At 42.0% G+C, this 23143-nt stretch overlaps 2 protein-coding genes across 6 annotated transcripts in view; one reads left to right on the top strand and one right to left on the bottom strand.

Moving 5' to 3' along the window:
• The window catches only part of cntnap1 (contactin associated protein 1), a 36600-nt gene extending 23984 nt beyond the window's left edge, over positions 1–12616 (top strand). Inside the window, exons 18-24 of the mRNA XM_088622947.1 lie at positions 386–625; positions 1970–2203; positions 3846–3973; positions 4618–4711; positions 5606–5836; positions 8851–8898; positions 10087–12616. Coding sequence (XP_088479073.1) covers positions 386–625; positions 1970–2203; positions 3846–3973; positions 4618–4711; positions 5606–5836; positions 8851–8898; positions 10087–10283 — 1172 coding nt within the window. The 3' untranslated portion in view covers positions 10284–12616. The remainder of the gene's footprint in view (positions 1–385; positions 626–1969; positions 2204–3845; positions 3974–4617; positions 4712–5605; positions 5837–8850; positions 8899–10086) is intronic.
• Positions 9397–23143, bottom strand: part of ezh1 (enhancer of zeste 1 polycomb repressive complex 2 subunit) — a 39960-nt gene continuing 26213 nt past the window's right edge. For 3 of the 5 annotated variants that reach the window (XM_088622950.1, XM_088622949.1, XM_088622952.1), the window contains exons 18-20: positions 22808–22888; positions 22400–22484; positions 15478–21446 (exon numbers count right to left, since the gene is read on the bottom strand). In XM_088622950.1, the coding sequence (XP_088479076.1) occupies positions 21386–21446; positions 22400–22484; positions 22808–22888 (227 nt within the window). In that variant the 3' untranslated portion in view covers positions 15478–21385. Of the gene's footprint in view, positions 13146–15477; positions 21447–22399; positions 22485–22807; positions 22889–23143 lie in introns of those variants that run through there. The other 2 variants (XR_015930960.1, XM_088622951.1) reach the window with 2 other exon arrangements.

Here is a 23143-nt window from a genome sequence, read left to right as displayed (position 1 = left end):
GATATGTTGAAATGAGTGTGTGTACAGGTAACTCAGGGATTTCATGTTCCACCAGGAGAACAGAATTGCTGGTATCCTACAAAAACTGTTGCAGACACCCTTTATTTGTATGTATTTTATACTTATTCATAATACAATTAAGCTTTTGTTTGAAAAAGTATATGAAAGTACAATAAAACACAAACATTTAACAAGTCCATTTTGTGCCTTAGTCCTCTAAGGCAGAAAATTAACGTATAGTTACCTAAGAGTGGTTTATTGTACTTAAACAGAAAGCGTCAAAATTTTGTGCTTTTCTACCTAAACCTACATGCCTTTACAGCAATTTAGTGTACAATTAAAGTGTCACTGAAGTGCAAAGGCTTGGCTTGTTTCTTCCAATCAGGTGCCGCCGAGCACAAGCTCAGAGCCTACCTTGGCTGTCTCCGGGGGTTACGGATGAATGGGGTGACCCTTGACCTGGAAGGGAAAGTCAGCGATAAGGAGGGGATCAGGCTGAACTGTACAGGCCAGTGCCTGAACGCCACAGTGCCCTGCAGGAATGGGGGCCGATGCGTGGAGAAATATGGACACTACTTGTGCGACTGCAACAGCACTGCCTTCGAAGGGTTCTACTGCTCCAAAGGTAAAGACTTCTCTGTGCTCTGCAGCCCTTACAAGCTTCTTTTTAAAAAGCGTTTACAGCCACCAGAGCAAGCTAGAAATGCCAGATTCACTGCAAACAATCTGAACATTGTCAGTACATTGCCTGAGGAATTGGACTCCTTCCTGAAAATCACATTCTGGCCTCACTGGTTTGTGCCCCAGAATTGTGACTTGCAACTTTCCTGAGATAAGAATCTGCTGTACATTTCTTTTCTACTACAGCACTTTCTTATCGGCCTCCTTTAATCTCTGAGGAGGCACTGTGCACTTCATGTGTCCCTGTGGGTTCTGCTGCATGCTCTGTTGTGGGTATTTTTGTGGGCAACATGCCAGTAATTGTGAAAGAAGACTCTCCTGAGCAGAATTTTATATTTCAACAAGCTTAGTTTATTCAGTATAAAACTTCTGCAGTAACTTCAGAATAGGGAATAATGATTAATTCATTAACCCCTCAAAACATAATATAATAAGAGAAGAGTAATACAGTCTCAATAACCCTGTACTAAGAGAAACTTAGTAATGATTAAGTGCATTATCATATTATTAATTGTATTAATAACACTGACAATAGCTGGTGTCAAATATTTGTCATTTGTAAATATTTTATTCATTGCTACTTATAAAGTGCGATTTACGCTCATTAAAATCGTATACCAGCCCGCATTTGTGCATGAAGTCAATAATTTGAAGTGAATCCATTCATTGTTACAATGGAGACATTAAATTAAAAGGCAGAAACACAGGGTAACAAACCCTCTGTTCACTGCTGGGCTGAGGAGGTGAAAAGTTTCCCCATTTTTTTCTGGGGACCCGCTGGACAGTCTCTGAACACCCCAAGAGACTAAAATCAGTGACCCGAAGGATCAAGTCAAAATAAACTACATATTTTCTATATTATAGATATTATACACACTGTAAATCTGGGTGTGCACAATACACCAGAAGTGACCGCAATAACTGTTTGCCAGTTAAAATAAGAACTTCTCAAACTCCTTGATCAAGTATTCAGTCACCTCAAACTTTTTGATTTCTAAATCATATCCAGCAGAACCTGTGAAAGTGAATACTTACCCCCTTGTGCTGTTGCTAGTTCACATAAACCTTCAAAAAAAAACAGTTTGCTCTGGAGTGAAAAAAATGAATGACTCCATCTGGCGCCCAGATAAATCTTCAGTTCATGGAAGGAATGATGATACCCTGAGAAAACAGACAACTGATCTCAGATGTAAACACCGCTGAACCCACTAACAGTTCTGGCCCTTCTGTGATCCAGATTTGTGAAATCCTTACCCGGAATTTTCTCTTTTTTTTTTTCTTTTGCCAGACATTGGAGGCTACTTCGGGGCCGGAACCTGGCTGCGCTACAATATCCGCACGGAGGCGATTTCGGAGGATGCGCGGTTCGCCAACACACTGGACCCCTACAACTTCAGCCTGGGCTACAACCAGACCAGCGAGGAGATCGAGCTGAGCTTCAGCACCACCGAGAAGCCGGCCGTGCTTTTTTACGTCAGCTCCTTCGGAAAGGACTTCATCGCCGTCATCCTCAAAAACGATGGTAACTGGAACGCGGTGCACAGCCCCCCGCCAGCATCGACACTCCACACCCCCACTCGCTCCGAGTCCGTACGCTGATCTCCAGCCACTGCAGACTGAGTTTAGAATAGGAACATAAGAAGGGCGACACTATTCATATGTTCTTATTAGAAATTAAATGTGAAAAACGAGTGAGATGTGTTGGAATGACTTTAAGAATGATGGCATTACCTATCTATCCATCCATTCTCTAATGTGCTTCATCTAATTCAGGGGCGCAGGGGAGCTGGAGCCTATCCCAGCAAGCAGGGGGCACAAGGCAGGATACACCCTGGACAGGATGCCAGTCCATCACAGGGCAGACACAGAAACACACATACAGTACACACTAGCATCAGGGCCAGTTTTCCCAGACCTACCTACCAGTAGGTCTTTGGACTGTGGGAAGAAACCGGAGCACCAGGAGGAAGTCCACGAGAACACAGGGTGAAAATACAAACTCCACACAGACAGCACCCTCAGGTCTGGAATTGAACCCAGAACCCCAGGGCTCCAGCGCTGTGAGGCAGCAATGCTAACTACTGTTCCACTGGGCTGCCTGGCATTTTCTATAGAAACAGAAAATAAGTAGTATCTTTTCAAACTTGTGGCACAGTCATAGTGATCAAACTGGTGCAGACTGGAAGTCAATATGACAGTGATCAGTTCTGTTCAATCATTTCTGAGAAACCCATTTCTCCTCCCAGCTACCGTAGGCCTGCTGGTGGAACACAAAGACACGAAAACTGCATGCGTCATCCCAGGCTCATACTGTCAGGCCATCTGACACACTTTCACACTGTGAGCCTGATGCCCCAGCAGCAGAGTTGAAACCTCGAGTAGCACACCCACAGGCTGTCAGGTGTTGGACAAACCACAGTAGCTGATTGTGCAAGGAGGGCAGAGGAAACACAAATCCAGTTCAAACCTACCAGCAGTAGTGTGGAATTGTACTTGTGGCTTCAGACCAGAGGGTCGTTGGTTTGTTGTGGGAAAGATAATTCTCAGGACCCAGAGTATGGAAAATCTCCTGTTTTATTTACTGCAACTGTTGTAGCTGCAGCTTAACTGGTTTTCACCCTCTAAGGCTCACGTGAAGAGATTACTACCCAGCACACTGCCTCCAGACCTGAAAGTTTTACAACATATTGGGGTTACCGTAGCATGATAGCTACAGAATGCAAGTATTCTGTGACTTATATTCTTGACCTGTTAGAATTTGTGCTAAAGCTATATTTCTTGAAGGGGCTAAGGGGTTGAGGCCCATATCTGGTAATCTTCCAGCTTCTCCTAGCAGACCTCTGACCTTCCCTGGCCAGTGTGTGGACACCCAGGAAAGGCCCCTCCTATCTATCTGGTGTTGCACTACCATTCAGTCCTTTATCTGGAAAGACACAGGTTTATTGTCCACATTGTCCAATGGCAGCCTCTTCCTGCTGCACCACAGAATCCATCAACGGTTCTTAATTCACTTCATCTGGTGAATTAAGAAACGGGAGTATACTTACCTTTTCTCGTTCTTCTCTGCGACAGAGGTTGTTGGGGCTCAGACTTAAACAAAGGGCAGATCACCAGGTGGATTTAAACTAAACGAGTCCTAAAGCTTTTTTGTAACCCTCCTCCAGGTAGCCTGGATTTGAAGTACAGGCTGGGATTATTCGCCCATACATACCTCGTGTCCTCAAGGAACCTGGCTGACGGGTACCCTCACATTGTGAACATTACCAGGACGGACAGATACATCCGCATTCAGGTACAGACCAGCGGCTCTGCAGTTGTCCTCCCCAGTTACAGGTCTCAAGTGTCGGACTCGCTGCAAGGGAATATCAGTGAATATCCCTCAGAGCTCTACAGCCCCAGGGCTAAATGCACATGGACTGAGTATACCTCATTCTCTGAGATTCGTTTGAAAAGGCCCATGATTAATTAATGGCCCACAGAAAATAATGAGATACAATTAGAAAAGGAAAATTGTGTTTTTTATTAATTAAAATATCTGCAGGAGACTTGCTGTGGGTTATGTTTGTAGTTAGTGGAGCTATTATTCTTTAATATTCCCAAAATAATATAGTAATATGTAATATATTATAACATAATTTAATGTCCTTCTATTTGATCTTCACCATTCTTCCATGCATGTATTTTCACACTGGAAATGCATGTATTTTCCTAATCTCTTTACTGCCAAGTCCATCCTTCACTATTACATCGTAATCCTAATCCTCTGTTAGTCTTAAAATTTGAACATTTGAAAATTGCAATCGAAGAGGCTTCTGGTCTCACCCAAGACCCCTGCAGTCCCGCGCAAAATTCATTCCTCAATTTGTGACATTTGCCATTGCTTTCCCCTGGGTGTTCTTCTGAGTTGTCTCGTCCCGTTTCGTGTTTAAATTGCAGGTGGATTACACAGCCCCAATCTGGGAATCCATCCCTGTGCTGCAAGAAACCAAGTTTGACTCCCCGAAGTCCCTCTTTCTTGGAAGGGTGATGGGTAAGATGCACCCCCAAAACGACTGTGACCATCGCCACCTTCAGCTCTGCTTTGTCCCAGGCCCACTCACAGATTCCCATCTTCTGCTCCTCGAGTCTGAGCAGACTTCTTCATTTCATCTTCCCATCTTCCACATGGCCTCCCTGTTGGTCTACTCTTTTCCCCAGGTGTCCAGGTTGTGCTTTGTCCAATACAGATTCCATTCATTCTTACATTTGGGATTCACATCCATATTGGAACACTGCTGGGTAACTTCATAAGCCTCTTGTCCTCGGGAATATTCCAGGACAAGGTGGAATTTTAAATTGAATGGCTCACTGGTGTTACTTGTTGGATGTGATGGAGTAATGACATCCCTACTAGTATGGTAAAATGTTGAGAGTCCCACACTTCGCACAGGGCCTTACACAGAAAAGTGACGTAAAAGCCATGGATCCTGGAGCCTGGTGTGGAATTCTGTTGTGGAGGGAGGCCTGACCTTTTGGCATACTCCAGCAGAGTTCTGTGCTGTCTGGGAGGTGCTGCTCTGTTACACAAAGGATGCTGGGAGAATTACCTGGTTCAGGGAAGTAGGGGCCTGAGCACCAGGCTGTGCTGATTTAGCTGCATATTGGGAAAAGCAAAACCCATTGGACTTACAGTATGTGTTAAGGCATACTGTGCTGTATATGAAAAAACAGAGAATTCCTGAAAGTTGTACCATCACTGACGCAGAGGAGCTACTACAATTATTTTTGGCATTTTACTGCACTTATTTCATGTCGGTTTGTAATGAAACGGTAGCGTAGATGCACCAGTAGAGGACTGTATCTCACAAGCACCAGAGAGGGGAACAGTTACGGATGTGAACTGATAACCTCTGGGGTTTTGTTCCTGTTCGGTCGCGAACTGCAGAGGTGGGCGAGATCGACTACGAAGTCCAGCGGCACAACTCCCCGGGTCTGATCGGCTGCCTGTCGGGGGTGCGCTTCAATAACATCGCCCCGCTCAAGTTCTACTTCAGACCCAACGGCACCGAGTTCAACCTCACCGTGCAGGGAGAGCTGGTGGAGTCCAACTGCGGCACCTTCCCCCCGGTCCTGCCCCCCATCCCGCTGGAGGCCGACCCCTGGTACAGCGGACCAGGTGAGGCTCCTCCTGCTCCACCAGGAGCGATGCATGTTCTAAGCAAACACGCGAAGCCTTTGAACAGAGGGAATCGGCTCCAGAGACGAGTAAATGAATATTTGCATTTTGTCGTATTTTTAAAACCCCAAGTTTGGGATTTTATTTCACTTACAAAATACCACAGTTAAAGCGCCAAAACGTTTAAGTCAGGAGCAAGAAGTTCAAATTAATCTTATTAAGACGATGAAGGGTCTGATGGTATCACTGAGGGCTCGGCTAGCACACAGACCAACAGGTTTGTGGGTCAGCAGGACCAGGAACTTCTAAAGGGACGGTGTGGATGTTTTTCGAGTTGATCTGTGACCACAAGACTCGGCTGTGGCTCACAAAGCTGCTGAACACCTCCTGCCAAGACGGTCTCAATGAACGTGCAGCAGTGTCACTCTGGAATCCAATGGCTGCAGACCAGGGGGATCGTGTAGAGTAGCAACATGCTCATGTTTTAGTTACTGAGCCACAGTATCGGGTTTACTAAGCTACTCACTTGAAAAATCACATGTGCACTGTTTTGCTTCACTGTAATAGTTGTACTTCTCTTACTCTGGATCTTTCCCAATTGTGCTTCGCTTGTATCTCGTTGCAGTTTTTATTGGATTGATTATGGGCATTAAGAGGATCTTCAGGCTTAACAGCAGCTCACCTGATCCAATAAGATTTCTCTTTAGCACTAGTTAGAATCAAGCATAATAAATCGGAACATGACCTGCTCTCCAAAATCTAGGCTGTCCAAGGCTAATGCTCAGTGTTTTTTCAATTTATTCATTTCTCTCAGTTTATTTGAGCCATAACCATTAATTACGATCCAGATATTTATACATTACTTCAAATCAACTGTAATTCACAGGTTATTGGTTAGTCAGACAGGACAGTTGCTCAAATAAAGGGAATCCAATCATCTCAGAATTACTTAATTGATCAGATCACAATCCAAGCATGAAAAAAGTGTGACGGTTTAATGTCTCCTTGCATACAGGAGCAGGCATGGAGATCTATGAAGTAGACCTTTGCTGCTTGGGTTGCAGCATTTATTTCTGTTTTTATTATGACTCAGGCCCTAATGGCTTAAGGAAACCAATTAAGTGAATAAGAACTCAGATCAGCTGTGTTTTCCAGGTCTTAATGAGGTGCTAATTGAAAGACGCCTCAAAATCATGCAGGAACCCAACACTCCAGGACTGGAGTTCCTCATTCCCGTTATCTTAAATCTGCTTTATCTATAAATGGAGATTTCATCTGTTCACTTCTTTAATATTTGCATTCATTGCATATGCACTAATGAAAACAATACTGTTTGAAAGGTTTTGTGTACAATGCAATGACACATCAGAAAGATGAAATTCCAGAATAATGACAATAATAAAACATGTTTTAGTGAAAGGAGTATGCATAATCAGTGATGCTATTAGCACTTAGAGGCTCTAACTCTTTAAAGGGGAACTCCAACACTATTTAATCGGCATAGAAAAAATAGACATCATTTCCAGGTACCATAAGTGCAGCGTCATGTTCTGAGAACGAGGTACCAAAACTTCCAGTGAGGTGAGGTGGCCCTATTACATTGTAAACAAGCAGGCTTTTGAATCCATCTCTTTTAGTCCAATAGAAGTATTCCTCTCGAGATGGTTTTGGCAATAAAAGGAACTTACTTGTTAACGCTGCATGCAGATCATGTTGGAAACTTTCTGTAGTAAAATTTCTGCTGCATAATCTGCACGTATTCACTCGTACATCACACTACACTAATCGTTCCAGTGACTAGTGAGCAGGAAGGGCCACATCACGTCACAATTCGTGAGAACTGTGATGAAGACCAGAGATTTACGACAACATGGCAACTTAAAATACTTTCATAAAGTTCACGGTTTTGTGCTTAATTCAATATCTGTAAAAAAAGTCTATGCCATCAATTAATGTATTTTGTTACCGAGATGTAAGAAACGGTCTGAGAAATTGGGACTGCAGTTCCCCTTTAATGTAGAGATCCCAGCAGGATTTCCTCTACAGTCCGTCATTTTCTGTGTGTTTGTGTGCTGAGAGGCAGAGAGAGCCTTACTCTCCTCCTCACCTGCTGGAGCTGTCTGGCTTTTCCCAGCCACCCCACAGGTCGCAGCCAGGCCACACAAGGAGAGCGTGGGCAGGAATCCAGCCTTAAGAACGTCTGGGCTTCAGTGCACTTGCTTTACCTGCTGTCTCTCCACTGCAATCCCTCTGCCTGTCAACAGCTCGGTCGTGCCTTAAGCTGGAACCCTCCCAAGCACAGTGTCAGTCTGCTGTGTCACATCAAGCTGTGGTCTTTTTCCCTTGTCCTGTCCCATATCTCTGTTGGACCAGGGCAAAGGTTTAAATGAAGCAAGTCAAAGGGATGGGTTATTTAAAGGGCATACAAATAAGGGATTTAGACAAAAATCATGCTGTGCCTAACATCAGATTTGTTTTTAAATAATGATTTGCGAACATGCCCCCACCACCCTGCGCTGAGCTCCATACACAACACAAACAGGTGTTCTAACAGCAATGTAACAGCAAATTAAGAATCATTAATGGTCCCCTCTTACTCCAACGCTTTCGGTTCTGAAAACTGTCCTATAACCTTGCACGATCACTGTAAATGATCTGCAAACTGACAATAAATTGTGCAAGTTTAGCACTGACACTCTGGAAATAAAAGGAAGTGAATGTTCAAATATGCAGCCAATGCTGTAGAAAAAGTATAAAGTTTCTATTTGATGTGGCCTCTACGGACTTGTATTGCATGCCATTTTGACATTTTAGAGTATAAACAGCTTCATATCTGACCTATATCTCTATGTCAGTTTTTGCAAGAACTTTGAATTAATTATGATAAGCATGTAGACCGTATTAGTGACATAACAGTAATCTGTCCATCCGGAATCCCCACCCCCTTAGAAAGAGTTGACAGTAAATGTCCTTCCTCTACATTGCAAAGCTAATATTTTTTTCTATCATTTCAGTCTTCCATTACATCCATGACGACACCCCCAGTGGCCCCGTCCTCGCACGTAAGTTGCAGTGTGCAGAAAGTCACGCTCCATATTTAGAACACTGAGCACAGAACCTCTGTGTCTGCAGCTGTGCAATGTTACTCATACTTTCTGTTCGACATGGATGTGTTGCTTCAGAAATATTCCACCCGGCTGTGCAGTTTCCTTCAGCAAGTAATGTGAAGAAACGCGGTGTCCTGGCACTTTAAGCTGCCCTCTGTACCGGCTGTCCATTAAATCCTCCTGTGTGTTTTCTTCATTGACCTCAGGTAGTCTGTCAGCTACTGACACAGTTCCCTTTGCCTGGCATTTTCACTGTAAAATCTAAATCCTCTTATAGCGTAATCTAAAAACAGATGAGGACATAACACAAACAACTGAAAGCTGGCTTTTATGTATAGACATACACATCAAGCAACTGCATCTGTATAGCTACTCACTGTATGGCCTCTCCACTGTTCCTAATAGCAAATAAAACAGATCACGCTTATTACACATGATTAAAGACACAGTATATTCCACAAAGTCTTAAATGTTAGCAGTTTAATAGGCACATGGGTTTTGTGGTATCACCAATGACATTTTCTTTTCTTGCATACATCTGTACTGAGCTGCCAGTTGTGTCAGTCTGTACTAGCTACCTGTGAACACGACTGCCCAACCAGCATGCAACTAGCGGGTTTGTGGATGTCATGCAGTTGAATTTATACATTCATGGAAAAGAAAAAGACATTGAAACTAAAGAATCAAATACTGCCCTCCTCTCAGTGACAATCTCAATCAACATCAACACTGAGCACAGAACTCTGCAGCCCTGGAGAGCTCAAATAAGAGCCACTAAGATTAATGTCCTTTCTCCAAGGTGCCTCCCACACAGTTTGGTTTAAAAGCTTCCCCACTCTCACACAGAAGACATCAGTAGGGAGCACAGCAGTATTCAAAATTGGAAAGGTATCAACAAGCTAATTCAACTACTTCAGGATCAACAAAGAAACTAGGAACTTGGATCACAAATGGAAATTAAGAAGTAGTGCACCTAAGGTAGACTTCTCCTCATGAAGATGAGTTGATTCCAATAGATCATTGAAGAATTGGCTGGATATGACCTTTGTAATATTTATATTTAGTAACCAAAGGGGCAAGTCGGGCCCAGCCCTCCTCTCCTGTGTATCTGCTTATCGCTCTTTTCTCCTTCTTCTCTCCCAGTCATTATCATCCTGCTCCTGCTCCTTCTCTTCGGGGTGCCATTTGCTCTGTACATGTACCTGTACCGCTACAAAGGGACCTACCACACCAACGAGCCCAAGACCGTGGAGTCCCCCAGCAGCGCCAAGCCCCTGACCGAGCCGCCCAGGAAGGAGAAAAACCTGCCCAAAATCCAAGAGGAGGCCAGGAGTGAATAACTGCTCGCCGCCTGGGTGGAGAGAGGGTTTCAGGAACACTAATGCCTGTTAATGTTTGCTTTGTCCCCCCACCCCCCAACACCGGTTTATTTACAAGTCAGACACAAGGTTTATACTGGATCTCTGGTGCGGGAGTGTTACACAGGGGAGCTGTGGGAATTGCTTAGTGAGAGCTTGAGAGAAAAGGTGAAAACGAATCCCATCCTTCACTACAGGGCTGACCAACAGAAGTGCCTGAATGAACATTCTTATCATGACCTTTAATGCACATGCTCTAATATTTCCTACCTTGCACCAACTAGGTAATTCAGACACATTGGTATGGTGTCATGTAGTTTGCCCAGGTTGCAAAAGGATGACTTTCAGAGCTTTCAGTGCTCTGTCCGGTCTTCCAAGTCCTCAGAAACTCTGTCTGGTCTCTCCCATTGCCTCCAGCCTGCATGGCAGAGGAGGGAATACAATACTGGTGCTCTCAAGCTGGAGGAAGCTTCACAAAACTCATATTAACATAGCAACTACCGAATGCTGAAAAAAATACCAATACAAAAGAATCATTAAGCAATGTGTATGAAACTCCTCCTACCATAACCTGGGAATGTTTAGTCATGTAGAGCCATATCCAATTCTACAAAAACATGTGTGAATACCTACAGTATAGTGCTTATGTCCCCTCTGCTCTTTTGAGTTTCAAGGGACCCAAACTTGCCTGTGATTTATGTAAACATTTTGCAGTGAGATGGCTGGAATTTTGTTTAATTATTGGGATCTCTTTTTGTGTTCAAAACAGGTCCATGCGGTTTGTTTTCTCTCAATAGGCAGTTAGTAGGATAAGCTACACCCCAGAATGACCAGAGGTGAGATCTGGATTTGTGTCCATCAATTGTACAAGTGCTGTAACTGGCCCAATAATTACTGTACCTTTAGGCATCTCTGAGCAGGCTTTTCGAAGACCAGTTCACATCCATCTGCTGGATCTTTCTCAGGTGCCATTAGAATTCTTGGCACTTAATCTCAGCGGCCAAGTGAGCACTGTCTCCAAGCACTCTGACACAGCCTGTCTCGTCATACTTGAATCACAGTCTCAAGTAGCACTTGAAAATGATGAGGAACTTCAGGCTGGTCTCATGTCTGCAGTCCAGTCAGCTCGTAGGGCGTGGGCCTTCAACTGGGAATTATTCCAAGGATATTATTAAAGTCTTGCTTCCTCTCTGGATGAGCAAGACTTCCAAGTTTTAGTTAGCAGAAATGTTGGTATCACTGAGCTGATCTCACATTTGAAAAGAAAAACAACCAATATCTTAATCTGTGGGGACTTGACAAAGCTAGGTAATTGGGGCATCACTCTCCCTAGCTGTGCTGCGGCTGTTGACGAACGATTAATAATTATCTGACCGAATTCGAGGACAACCACTGGGCCAAGATAACCTGAAACAGAAATGTCAAACTGGTGGATAATGGCAGCCCTGTAGTATGTGATGCAGATTACTGTATGTCTTTTCAGGACTCCATTTGATTTAGACCAGAAAGCTTTAGAAAGACGTGTGACCCAGGTGCAGAGAGGGTTGTGCAGATGTGCTGCACTGTTCTGTAACCCAAATCTGTTCTGTTTAACGTTATTTGCAGTTTAATATTTTTAAAATGCTAACCGGAGGCCGAGGGCTCTGTGCTATTTAAGAGGGTCCAGGAGCCCCTGTCAGTACATGCTGGACTCTGAGCCTCCAGCTCAGAAGACAAACTGCCAAGACCCAGAAAAGTACAGTAAAAATGCCTGCTCATGATATCGTCAAGGTATCTATCAGAAGACACTGTTTTTTTTAATATAGGCGATCACAGTCATGTAAATGTCTGCCTTTTACCCTGCTTTGATAGACTGATAGTATTTAGGGCGCTGCTTCTTAGCTGTTTAAACAGAAGGATCATAACCAAAGCCTAGAGAAATAAAAAAAGAACATAATGCTGTGCTATTTGAGCCAATATGTACCGTGTTGTTGAGAAATCATGAAATTTTTAGCTATGCATATTAAGGCATGTGATCTGCACTTTGCATTGCAATGCAACAAGCTACTGCTTCAGCACAATCACCTCAGAAGTATTTTAGCAGTTTTGTTTGCAAATTCTAAAATTATATTATATATAAATACTATATAAATAAAGTGTATATCATTTTTTAATGTACTGGTTTATATAAAAAGTCATAAAATCTTGAATGTACGTTTGTGCTGTTACTGTGATGTGAGAAGGTGGATGCACTATAATGGTCTCTGTCCCAATGTTTTCCATGTCCTTCAGAAAAAAGACAATTAAATGCCCTTTCCACCGATACTAAGCCTCAATTCTGACCGTTTCAGAATTTTTGCTTCAGAGAATATAACCAAGTCTGAAATTTTAAGCAGCCGTGAAACTACTGCGGAATTGTGCTAGTCTTTTTGTGGCTATGTTTTTAACTTAAAAAACACTTTTTCCTTTATGCCTCAGCATAATTGTTTTTTTTTTATGAATTAGTAGTTACAATAGTTAGCTCATGAATGCACAGTTTAGATTTACTGGAACTAAAACACACTGCACTAAGGAGCTACTGTATATAGTCTTGTCAATATAATATAATCAATTGGAATTGAAATAGAAAAACTGTGAAATTCAGATTCCAGTCTTAACCAAGCTGAAATATCTAATAATCTAATTAAAATAGTAATAGACATATTGCAAAAAGTAAAACTATGACTTAATTCAATAACTTTCCTTAAGCCATACCTGCTCTACATTTCACAGTTCCTTATCTTAATGATCGTTACATCAGTAAATCAGGATCAGGCTCCGAAAGGGAGATGCACGTCGCTTTAAGGGGATTTGCACTTATACTCCCTGTTGAAAAGAATTTAACGTTAAATGTAACACTTCACACAAGTTGCACATTAAAAATGTGAGAATGGACAGAAGTAATTCTATGCATTTTTTCCATGATTAAACATTTGTCATGAGAAGCATCTTTTAACATAATGTAGAACTTAGAAACATATTTTACAGGTTATTTTCTGCTGGGTTGGTTTACACAATTCCTACCTGACAGTCGACAGTCACTGCCTTCATTTGTTAACTGTGTGACTCTGAATTTCAACAGCCACACAGATAATGTCCTGTTATCAGTGACTGGGACTGAAATAATGCAAAGGAAGGGACTAAGGCCTCCAACCCAGAACCTAGAGAACTACAATCCAGCACGTTTTAAAGGTCACCATTAAATTACTGTTTATTAAAAGATTTGGAACTTAGCTGTGACCAGTTAGGCAGGCGATTTGTTAAAGTAAGCCATTTAGTGATCAGATGGGAGCAACATGTAAGTTCTCTTCAAACTTCAAAGTTTGAAGAGATCGAACAGATCACTTGCAACATTCATCAATAATTTCTGGGTGTTCCCAGTCAGTAGACAAAGGTGACCTATAAAACGTGTTGGACTGGGACTCTTCAGGACCAGGCTTGGAGATCCAATCTTAAAATCATCCAGCTTTTAATTGATATTGCCATTCCAGGAGCCCTTGCTACATTTTCCATTTTCCTGTTTTCTATCAAGATGAGCTCTGTTACTAAGGAGAACCTTTATTGAATTAATAATTTAACTAATTAGAGTAATTATACAGCTTTTGAGTCTTAACCTACAAAATATCCCTCAAGAAATTCAATGTTATATATGTAGCTTAAAAGCTGCAAACTAGCAATTAACAATATTGACAAGCATCCAGTTAAGCAGATTAGTTCAATTGTGGGTTTAATAACTAACAGTTCTCAGCTGGAAAGAAAAAAACAAGTGGACACTAGAGTCACTAGGATGATAATACAGAAGTACAGTATATACAGTAGCTTTTCAAACAAGCATATCTTATCCCCATCAAAACACAAGTGTTATTGAAAGACATTCAAAAGCAGAACTTTGTTCATTTTTGCTGACTTTGGTAAAAATAAACCCTCCTGTCCAGCAGGAAAAGAAACTGGAGAGTTTTGTCACTGTACATACAGTACTTGAATGGGGCTTTGAGTAAAAACAGAAAAATCTGTTGAAGCAGAGGACTGTCCGACACTTCTGTAGTGATGAGGCACTTTGTGTTTTTTGTCTTACCCTGTGTCAGCAAGTTGGGTAATCGTATACAAAACTGAAAAATCAGCTTGGCGTAACTAACACTTCTCATCACGTGCTTTTACACATCAGTCGAGTTTTTGATTTGTATTTTTTTTTTGAATGCACATATTCTTGAAGAACAGCATAGCAATAGGTTCTTCCCACACGACACTGTGACCAAGAATGTCTCTTCACACTGTGTGCACGCGCTTAAGTGCGCCGATAGCAAACTGTATCTACAATCAACACTGAACTGCACATAAGAGTGCAACACCATCTTCCAACCTCTGCTCCAAAGCAAAAGCACATTCTTCTTATGTTTTTGCAGTGAGCAGGCATTCTTTAAAACTTGCACCATGTGGCATCAATAACCCACATAAAAAGTGCTGAAACGTTTTTATATTGGCTTGTCAGACAAGGAGGCTAATGAGGCTGGAGGACGTAGTCTGTAATGAGAGCAGAGACGCCCGAAAAGAGAGGTTTCTGCAAGCTGGGAGGCGGTATGGATGAGGTCTCACAGCTGGATTGGATGTTCATCCAATCTGGAGTTTAAATGGAAGAGCATTATGTTTTTGTTTATTGGGGCAGCAAAGGTTCTCCCACAGTAAATGCACTCACTAGTGAAAGGAAACGGCTTTTAATAATTTGGGGGTGAGGGAAATCTGGTGCCTCCTTTTTATGTGCAAAGACATTTTTTTCTTTTCAGTGTGGGTTCTACTGCCACCATGTGGGGCAAGCGCGAAATGCACACCAGTCAAAAGTAGTAACTGGGCTACGCTGAGCGATATGTTATCATGTAGTAGTCCTGCGTTTTGCTGCATCACTTGGAAAACACAATTGTAAATGTCCATTGTAAATGACCATAACTACAAAAATGAAAACAAGCTTGTATGAGTATACAGAAACTGACATTTCAATAAAGAAGCGTGAAGGAACCGTGTGATCTCTATTACCTGCATGTGTTTGTTTGAACAGGTAGCAATGTCTCACCTACAGTGCATAACCCTGATAATGTAACCTGCTAACCAGTTAGTTCTGAGTTTTTCTGGGAAAGTGAAAGTCCTGAAAAGGAGACAAGGCACGTGAGATTAAAGGCTTTCCTTTTAATGAATGAGAGATTTTTACAAATAAGTTACAGCAAACCACATTACATTACAAAATGTTTCACATCGTTCTGCAGTTGCAAATGGTGAGTTTCCCACAGAAGGGAAGAGACAATGTTAACAAACTGTGATCTGCACAGCTAAAGGAGACTAAGATATGGCAACACATACTACTGTTAAAGAGTCGGGCTGGCTTTGGAAAAACATTATTCTCTGTGCCACAGAGGTGATTTTGATCCTTTTCTGAAGAGAAGCAAGAACGAATGGACTAACAGTCAGCAATATGCATCAGTTTGCAGCATAAGCACAACCTTTTATATTCTTTCCAGCTCAGGAATATAGAGCTTCTAAGATTATTTTGCAAAATAAGCAGAATGATCACATTCGCTACTGAAATCCTTTTCTCTGTCAAATGCACTTCCACATCAACTTGTCTTCAAAAACAGTCCTTTTTTCCCCCCACAGCATTTTCCTGTTCAGTCTAACAATTACAGAGGTGGACTGAAATGTGTGCTTGCCTACCCTGTGTGCAGTGAATAGCTATATCCTGACATCCGATACAGAGACTTTCCTTAACAATGTGCACTTGTTAAAACGTTTCGCACCCTGCGAATCTCACAGTGCTTGCAGGAGAGTTTGCGTCCAAACATCCATTCGTTTTCAGGGCTGCAGGAGAGCCAGAGCCTATCCTGGCAAGCAGTGGGCACAAGGGAGTGCTCACCCTGGACAGCAATGCTCACCTCTATGCCACATGGCACAACACCTCTCCTCCATGTGGTTCTAACTCTCTGGTCAGGCGAGAGCCCGTCACGGCTGAGTGGCCCTCATGGGCATCTGTGTCCATCACTGCTTATCCACACTGTGCAGTACAGGAGCTCAGACATAACAGAACAACTGGTGATTTCACACCGGGCAGTCAGAAAATGAAAACACCCCAAATTTGGTCAAAAACACACCTGCAGCTTGTATTTTATAACGACGTCTTCTATTTTATAAAACTGCTTTTACTTGCTAGTTCTTTTATGTAATCGGGTGAATTGCTCTCCATTGCGGCCAGGTTATGGCTTAAATGTGGCTGAAACTTCAGTGATCTTTGTGAGAAGGCAAGTGGAGAAAAACTGTACGCTTCTGCAAATAAAGCTTCCTCAGGAAAATATCTGAGAGCTCAGACAAAACCCAAACCTACACATCAGCTTCAATCAAAGCAGAATCCTCTTTAAAATATCCCATTTCTTTCTTTACCTTCTGCTTTCAACACCTCATGATTTACATGTGCTTTTATTAACACATCATTTTGTGGTGGTGGAATACAAACTAACAGAAAGTTAAGAAAACAGACCAGACATATACAGCACTTCCTTTCCTACCGAATATTAACCAATAAGTTAAATTCTAATGATCAATTTGACTATATTTTTTGTAACTGCTTAAATTAAAGAATCATCAGTAACTCAAACTTTAAAATATGTTAAGTTACCTTTATACATATACATTTCACACATAACATCGTATTTCAAAACTGCTCGTTTGCTCTGACTTGAAGACAAAGTCCAGGCATCTCATGGCAGCTTCATCGTGTGGAATGAAAGAACGCCCACTGTAAACTGTATGCATTATATTCAAGATATATAAATCAGTATAGCCTTTGGATAACATAGAGATACGTGACATATGTTAGATATGATCAGGAGAAAACAAGGAGAGCATATATTCCATTGCATAAATGACTGAAATACATTCACTCAGGCAGTCTGCAAAAGCACACACACTTCATAGGAGATATAGTTTCACCTCATCGAACAAAAACAAAACAATTTTTATTAGACTTAAGTGTTTATAACAACAAGTTAATACCTTTTTATAGCATTTACTGAACTCAAAAACCAAAGAAAATTGAAATGTTAAAGATTAAAGAAATTTAGCCTACTTCAGGCATAAAGTGTTGTATTTGGTATATATAGGTAACTGTTACAGCAGGAGCAGGTGATGTCCGGCTACCAGGGCCAGGCCTAAATATCTGACTCACACCTTGGTCTCCACGCCCGGGAACTCCTTAGATACCACAACAATGGCAGATATTAAAATCTGCGATTTTCTGGGCTATTAAAAATTAAATGTTCCAACACATATCACTGCATTAAAAAATTGTGCTGATGAGCTGAAATGCTTTCGTAGTGCAGCATATTTTCAAAAAACTGGGATCTCCCAGGTTGATTAAATGACATTATTGGCCCGAAATCTCTTGAAAGAGAGTTTTAATGAAGACAGGTCCCATATCCCAGCTTCTTTATTCAGGATATTTGCCAAGAGCAAGGCTGCTGCAATCTGCAGTATACATTTGGAAACTAACTGCAAAAAAGTATATATTTTTTGCAGATAGAAAAGGGTGTTATTTTCTGACAAACTAGCTTTCTGTATATTTAGGAATTATTTTGTCCTATTGCTTTCCTTCTTTCAGTAAATTTCTAAAGGATCCCACCTGATGGAAGGCAATTCACAACGCTTGTAAAGGCAGGTGGAGAGGTCAGTAATAAAACCCATCTCTGGTGATTCCTTCTCCCCATCACTGTATTTTTGTTCTTCGTAATGTCTGTTTTCAGTTTTGGCACTTCTATCTCATAAGGGAAGACTACAGTACTCACGTTTCTATTAATACATACAAGAAATTAACGCAAGGTTCCTACAAAATATGTTAATAATAAAACTGTATTTGTTAAATGGCACTGGTTCAGGTCATTATCCAGCAAGAACGACAAATCAATTGCATTCATATAAATTTTTTTCCGTTAAAAATAAAGCTAAAAACAAGTACCTTTCCGTTTGTAACATACACACATGCGTGTACTGTATACATACTTGTTTTTAAGAACAGAAAACAAATGACAGTGCTAAAACTCATGATGGGACTGTGGGAAATCCTGACAAGCCCAGGTTACATCTTTAAAATAAAGCATTTTTATCTCATACAATACCCTGTCTTATATACAGTACTGGAAATAACTTAGGGTACCTATCTGGGCTAGTGTGCTTTATCTAGTGTGAGTATTAAAAAAGGATTAAAAGCAGTTGTTATGTCATTATTGGAAGTTAGGTGTTTATAAATTGTATTACAAATAAATGTATTGACTTGACTTGCTCACTAATCTGGGTATATCCTGAAACACAAGTTTCTTATCCAGACCCATGTGAGGCAGACTGCACTGTCCAATCACATGTGCCACTTCACACACATACAACACACTCAGCTCATTTGATTCTGTCAGGAGACAGTCCCCTTCCTCCCCAAGCACATATTGGTTATAGCAGTAGCTCCCAGTCCTGGTTCTGGTGAACCACACACCTGCTGGTTTCTGTTCCAGCCCAGCCCTCGGTGACACCATCAAACTCTTCCCTGACTTAACAATAATTAAACCCATGGGTTTCGTAAGTGAAATAAAATCCCAAACCTGTGACTAGAAACAAAATGCAAATATTCCAACGAAGCAACGTCTCAGCTCAAGTGAGGCTTCAATGCTCTAATGAAGGTGGGCTGGAACGAACAGCAGCAGATGTGTGGGTCACTAGGACCTGGACTGGGAACAACTGGCTTACAGTGTCACAGCTCGGCAACACCTGCTCAAGGGAATAAAATCTGCCCTTCTCTCTAATATGTCTCACAGCAAACAAATGCAGGAGTCTCCTCAGCAACTCGGTTTTTAACTCCCCTCTAAACCACCAGTGAATGTGGAAATCAATTTGGATTTAAAGGATGACTTCCAGTCTTTCCGTAACCTTTCTTAGATCTGGGGTTCTTGTGATTGTCTGGAGTAAAGATAAAGGGCTTTCTTGAGCGTCGTCATAAAGCCCTTTGCATTGAACCCTAAAGCAGAACTACACGTAGTTTAACGAGAACGCACTCAACTGGTCTTTTTCTCGCTGTTTGCCCCGTCGGCCACAGAACGCAGCTGAAAAAGTCTGTGATTCACTCGAGAGTGAGAGCGAGAGACTGCTACAGCGGTTACTGAACTGTGGTCAGAATGAGATCAAAGTTTGCCTCCACACATTCCAGGTCTCAGAAAGCAGCGTGAGCTTTTATGAGTATTCAGCTTATACTGGGAAACAATATTGTGTCTCCATTTCCTGATCTTATTTTCAGTTTTCTGATCTGCTTACATATGAGAAAGGTTGACCTGACATATATTTTGCACGTACTGTAATTGTACAGATGCTTCCTTTAGAACACACACCTTGAAATGATGATAACACAAATATGGTTTAGAAGCGAGTTAAATTACCATTATCTGCCCAATGCTTGATCAATTCCCTGCTATATTAATTGTTGAGACTCCTGGAATGGGAAGCCAGCGGGGAATTTTACGATTCAACAGGGGAAAAAGGAACATTTACCAAATGCAACGACATGAGTAACACCAAAGTTATTTACTCAAAGCATTGAGACCAACCACACATATATCCAGTAACAAGTCATTTCATACCAATGTGTGTTTCTGGCTAAGGACACATTTAGTTAGCAGAGACTATTATCTCAGAAGGACGTGCACACCACGCTCTGTCCTTTTAAAGCATGTGCACCCTTCCTCTCTCCCGTCCTGTCTCAATTTCAGAACACCCACATCACAGCCTCTTAGCATACTGTGGCTGCACATGTAGTTTATACAGATCAATGCTTGTTTACTTTACAGGCAAGGCAGAAATTCAGCTTTCCTTGCTGTGGCAAAGAAGGGAGTGAAAATCACCAACCCTCCCTGTCTTTTGCAACAGCCTCCATCCTGCAAGTAATTCACTGTGCCTCTCCAATGCACGTGGCTGCAACCAGCTGCTGTAGGGCAGAGGAACTAGAAGCACTGCAGTGCATTTCACTGGGAAACTAGCAAGCCCTCCGTGTACTGTACAAGCTGCCACTCTGGCAGAATGAGTCACTTTAAAGGAAAGCACACATTCATTTTGTCGGTTTCACACTGTTGCAAGGACATCTACTACAGCTGTGCAAAAGCCATCGAGGAAGCAGCTTCGAATCTGCCCCACGACACCATCTCGTCCTCGTCTTCCTCCTCCAGTGAGGCTGAGAATGTCACGTCATTTCAGCTCACCAGAATTACGACGTTAATGTCCTGTACAACAGATCTCAGATCCTAAAGTACCAAGAGCTACTTTCAGACTGTACTCCCCATCTGATTATTAACAAAACCATATTTTAGCATAAGAGTTAGAGATCGGTATATTGCCTGGATAGACACAATGCTCAATGGGTACATCAAAGCTAGGTTCACTGAAAGATCGATACAGTTTTCTCCACTATATAAGACTCAGGTTAGAGATTAGAGGAATATATATATTTCCTTTTACAACATCATATATTACTAAGCAACAGTTAAACAGTCAAATCTGAGAGACAAAATGAAACATGACACACCATATTACTGTAGTGTGGTGTGAAATGGAAATTATGTTTTGGCTGCATTTACTTAAGACTAATCCACTACAATGAAGTCCATGAAATGCTGCTGTCCTAGCATAATATACAGTACATTTGATATATTTTTCGGAGCAATCATTATATGCATTTGTCTCTACTAGACTACAATTAGGCTTTTTGAGCTGCTCTAGTGTTTAGACTTAAAGATCACAAATCGCAAGGAACTCTGCCTCTGGTTCCAAGTGGAGACTGCTTACCCAAAGAAATGCACAAGGTCTGCTGCGTATATACAGTACAGTCCAGATTTACAGCACGAGGGTCTATCTTGGGAGTAAAATGAGCAACAGACCAAGTTCCTCATTCTGAGTGAACCCAACTAAAACCATAACATCTTCTGATGCCAAAAGCATTGAAAGAGCTTTGCTGTGTGCAGACATGCAGAACACAGGTAGGAAGGTTCCACACGAGCCAGTTACATGATATCGATCTCTCTCTCGATCCCAACGTACTTTAAAGCATCTGCTTGGCTGTATCTGGAAAACAGAATCAGAATCAGCTCGGCATGATTAAAACACCACCTTCAGAAACGTGTCATTCTGAGCTGGCAGCAGTCCCTCAGTAGTCCCTAAAGGGGATTTTCTGGGTTCAGCCACAGAAATGGCCACTTGCAACCTCAGAAGATTTGGTGCACAGCGTGTCCCTTTGCCTTAGAATAATTTTACAGCTTTCTACATCTCCAGAGACCAACAATCTGTTCACATTAAGCTTAAAGCACCCCCAGTTGACACTTCACTGGCTAGATCTCGCCCACTTGTCAGCACAACTTTTTAAATGTGCCCACAGACAGCACCATAGAAGATCTTGCGCAGTCGTCACTGTCAAGCTCAACATGGAAACCTGTATTTAAACTCAAACATTTTGACAATGAGCGACTGATAAAGGCTACACCAGTTCAGCACATCTCCAAAACACTTTTTGGATTAAGAATCTTCTACAGAACTGCAAATATTATTTACCTTCCTCGGGGCACTGTAACAGATCTCACAGGACGTTTTGCGGAAAGTTAGCACTCAAGTCTATTCCTCTGTCCAGATCTGAACCTGTCCCATGAACTGACTTTCCGATTGGCAAGCAATGTGCAGCTGGCTTGGAGAGCCCAAGACAGACTTCCTCAAACAGACCTCAATCTGTGATGAGCCCAGTCCCAGATCTCAATCTGGTGACAAGTGGGAAGGAAAACTAGCTGACAGAGGGGAAGGGATTGGGCAGCACATACTTCAGAACCACGTTCTGCACTAATCAAGCTGTTCTTGCAATTCACAGGGATCCAGCATATTATTTGCCAAAGGTTTTGCCAGTGAGCTACACAGGCTCTTACATAAACTACAATTAACAATTGTTTGTTAATAAATTAAACTAGAAAAGAAACAGGATCATATATTGTCCTGCTTCAGTCACAGTTGACTTATACAGACAAGATCTTTACCTGTAGTCAAAGAAAAGCTCCTCTCCTTTTTGAATGGCTCTCTTAGCAAAGATTCCTATCCGGTGGTCTCCATTCACCATCACAACTGAAATAACAGACAGATAGAAGCAGGAAGACCTCTGACACAAATTCTAAAGCTTTCTGAGCATCAGGGGAAAAACTAAAGACAAACTGGGAAGGCGAAAGACGAGAGTGTGACTAGAGCTGGAAGGCACGTCTTGAAACCTGATCAACATCATGTGAATAAGCGACGATGACTTATACAACAGAAAAATAAGGGAAAAAACTTCTGCAGATTTGATCATTCAAGTTCACAGAATTACAAAGGGCATTCCTCAGGAAAAACAAACTTTATAAAGTATTAAGTGATAACCCGAAAAAAAAAAGTGTATATCTATGGGTTCTTACCTTTAGCGTAACAGTTGGGGTTGACAGAATGATTGGCAAAACGGATTTTGTTTCCTTTGCGGGTTGCATCAACGACAAAATCTGTTGGGAGGAAAAAAAGCCCATGATGCTTGGGGACAGTCGCCTCATTGAACAGTCTGCCACTGCAACCAGTTCAGGCATCTGTCCCATCCAGACATTGCTGGTTCGGTCGAGACAACCCGAGCAGCAGTGGGCGATAGGCCCAGTGCCAGTGTGCTCTCAGCTGGCTGAGCAACAGCGCCCCACTGTGGCTTTGCCAGGTGCCCGAGAGCTTGTACAGAGTGCCCAAATGCATTGCCGCTGGAACGCCAGAAC

This window comes from Lepisosteus platostomus, chromosome 28 (genome assembly GCF_059453375.1).
Source record: "Lepisosteus platostomus isolate fLepPlt1 chromosome 28, fLepPlt1.hap1, whole genome shotgun sequence".
Taxonomy (NCBI): domain Eukaryota; kingdom Metazoa; phylum Chordata; class Actinopteri; order Semionotiformes; family Lepisosteidae; genus Lepisosteus; species Lepisosteus platostomus.
The sequence above is the reverse complement of the archived record's forward strand: the minus strand, read 5'-3'. Positions and strand labels throughout refer to the sequence as shown.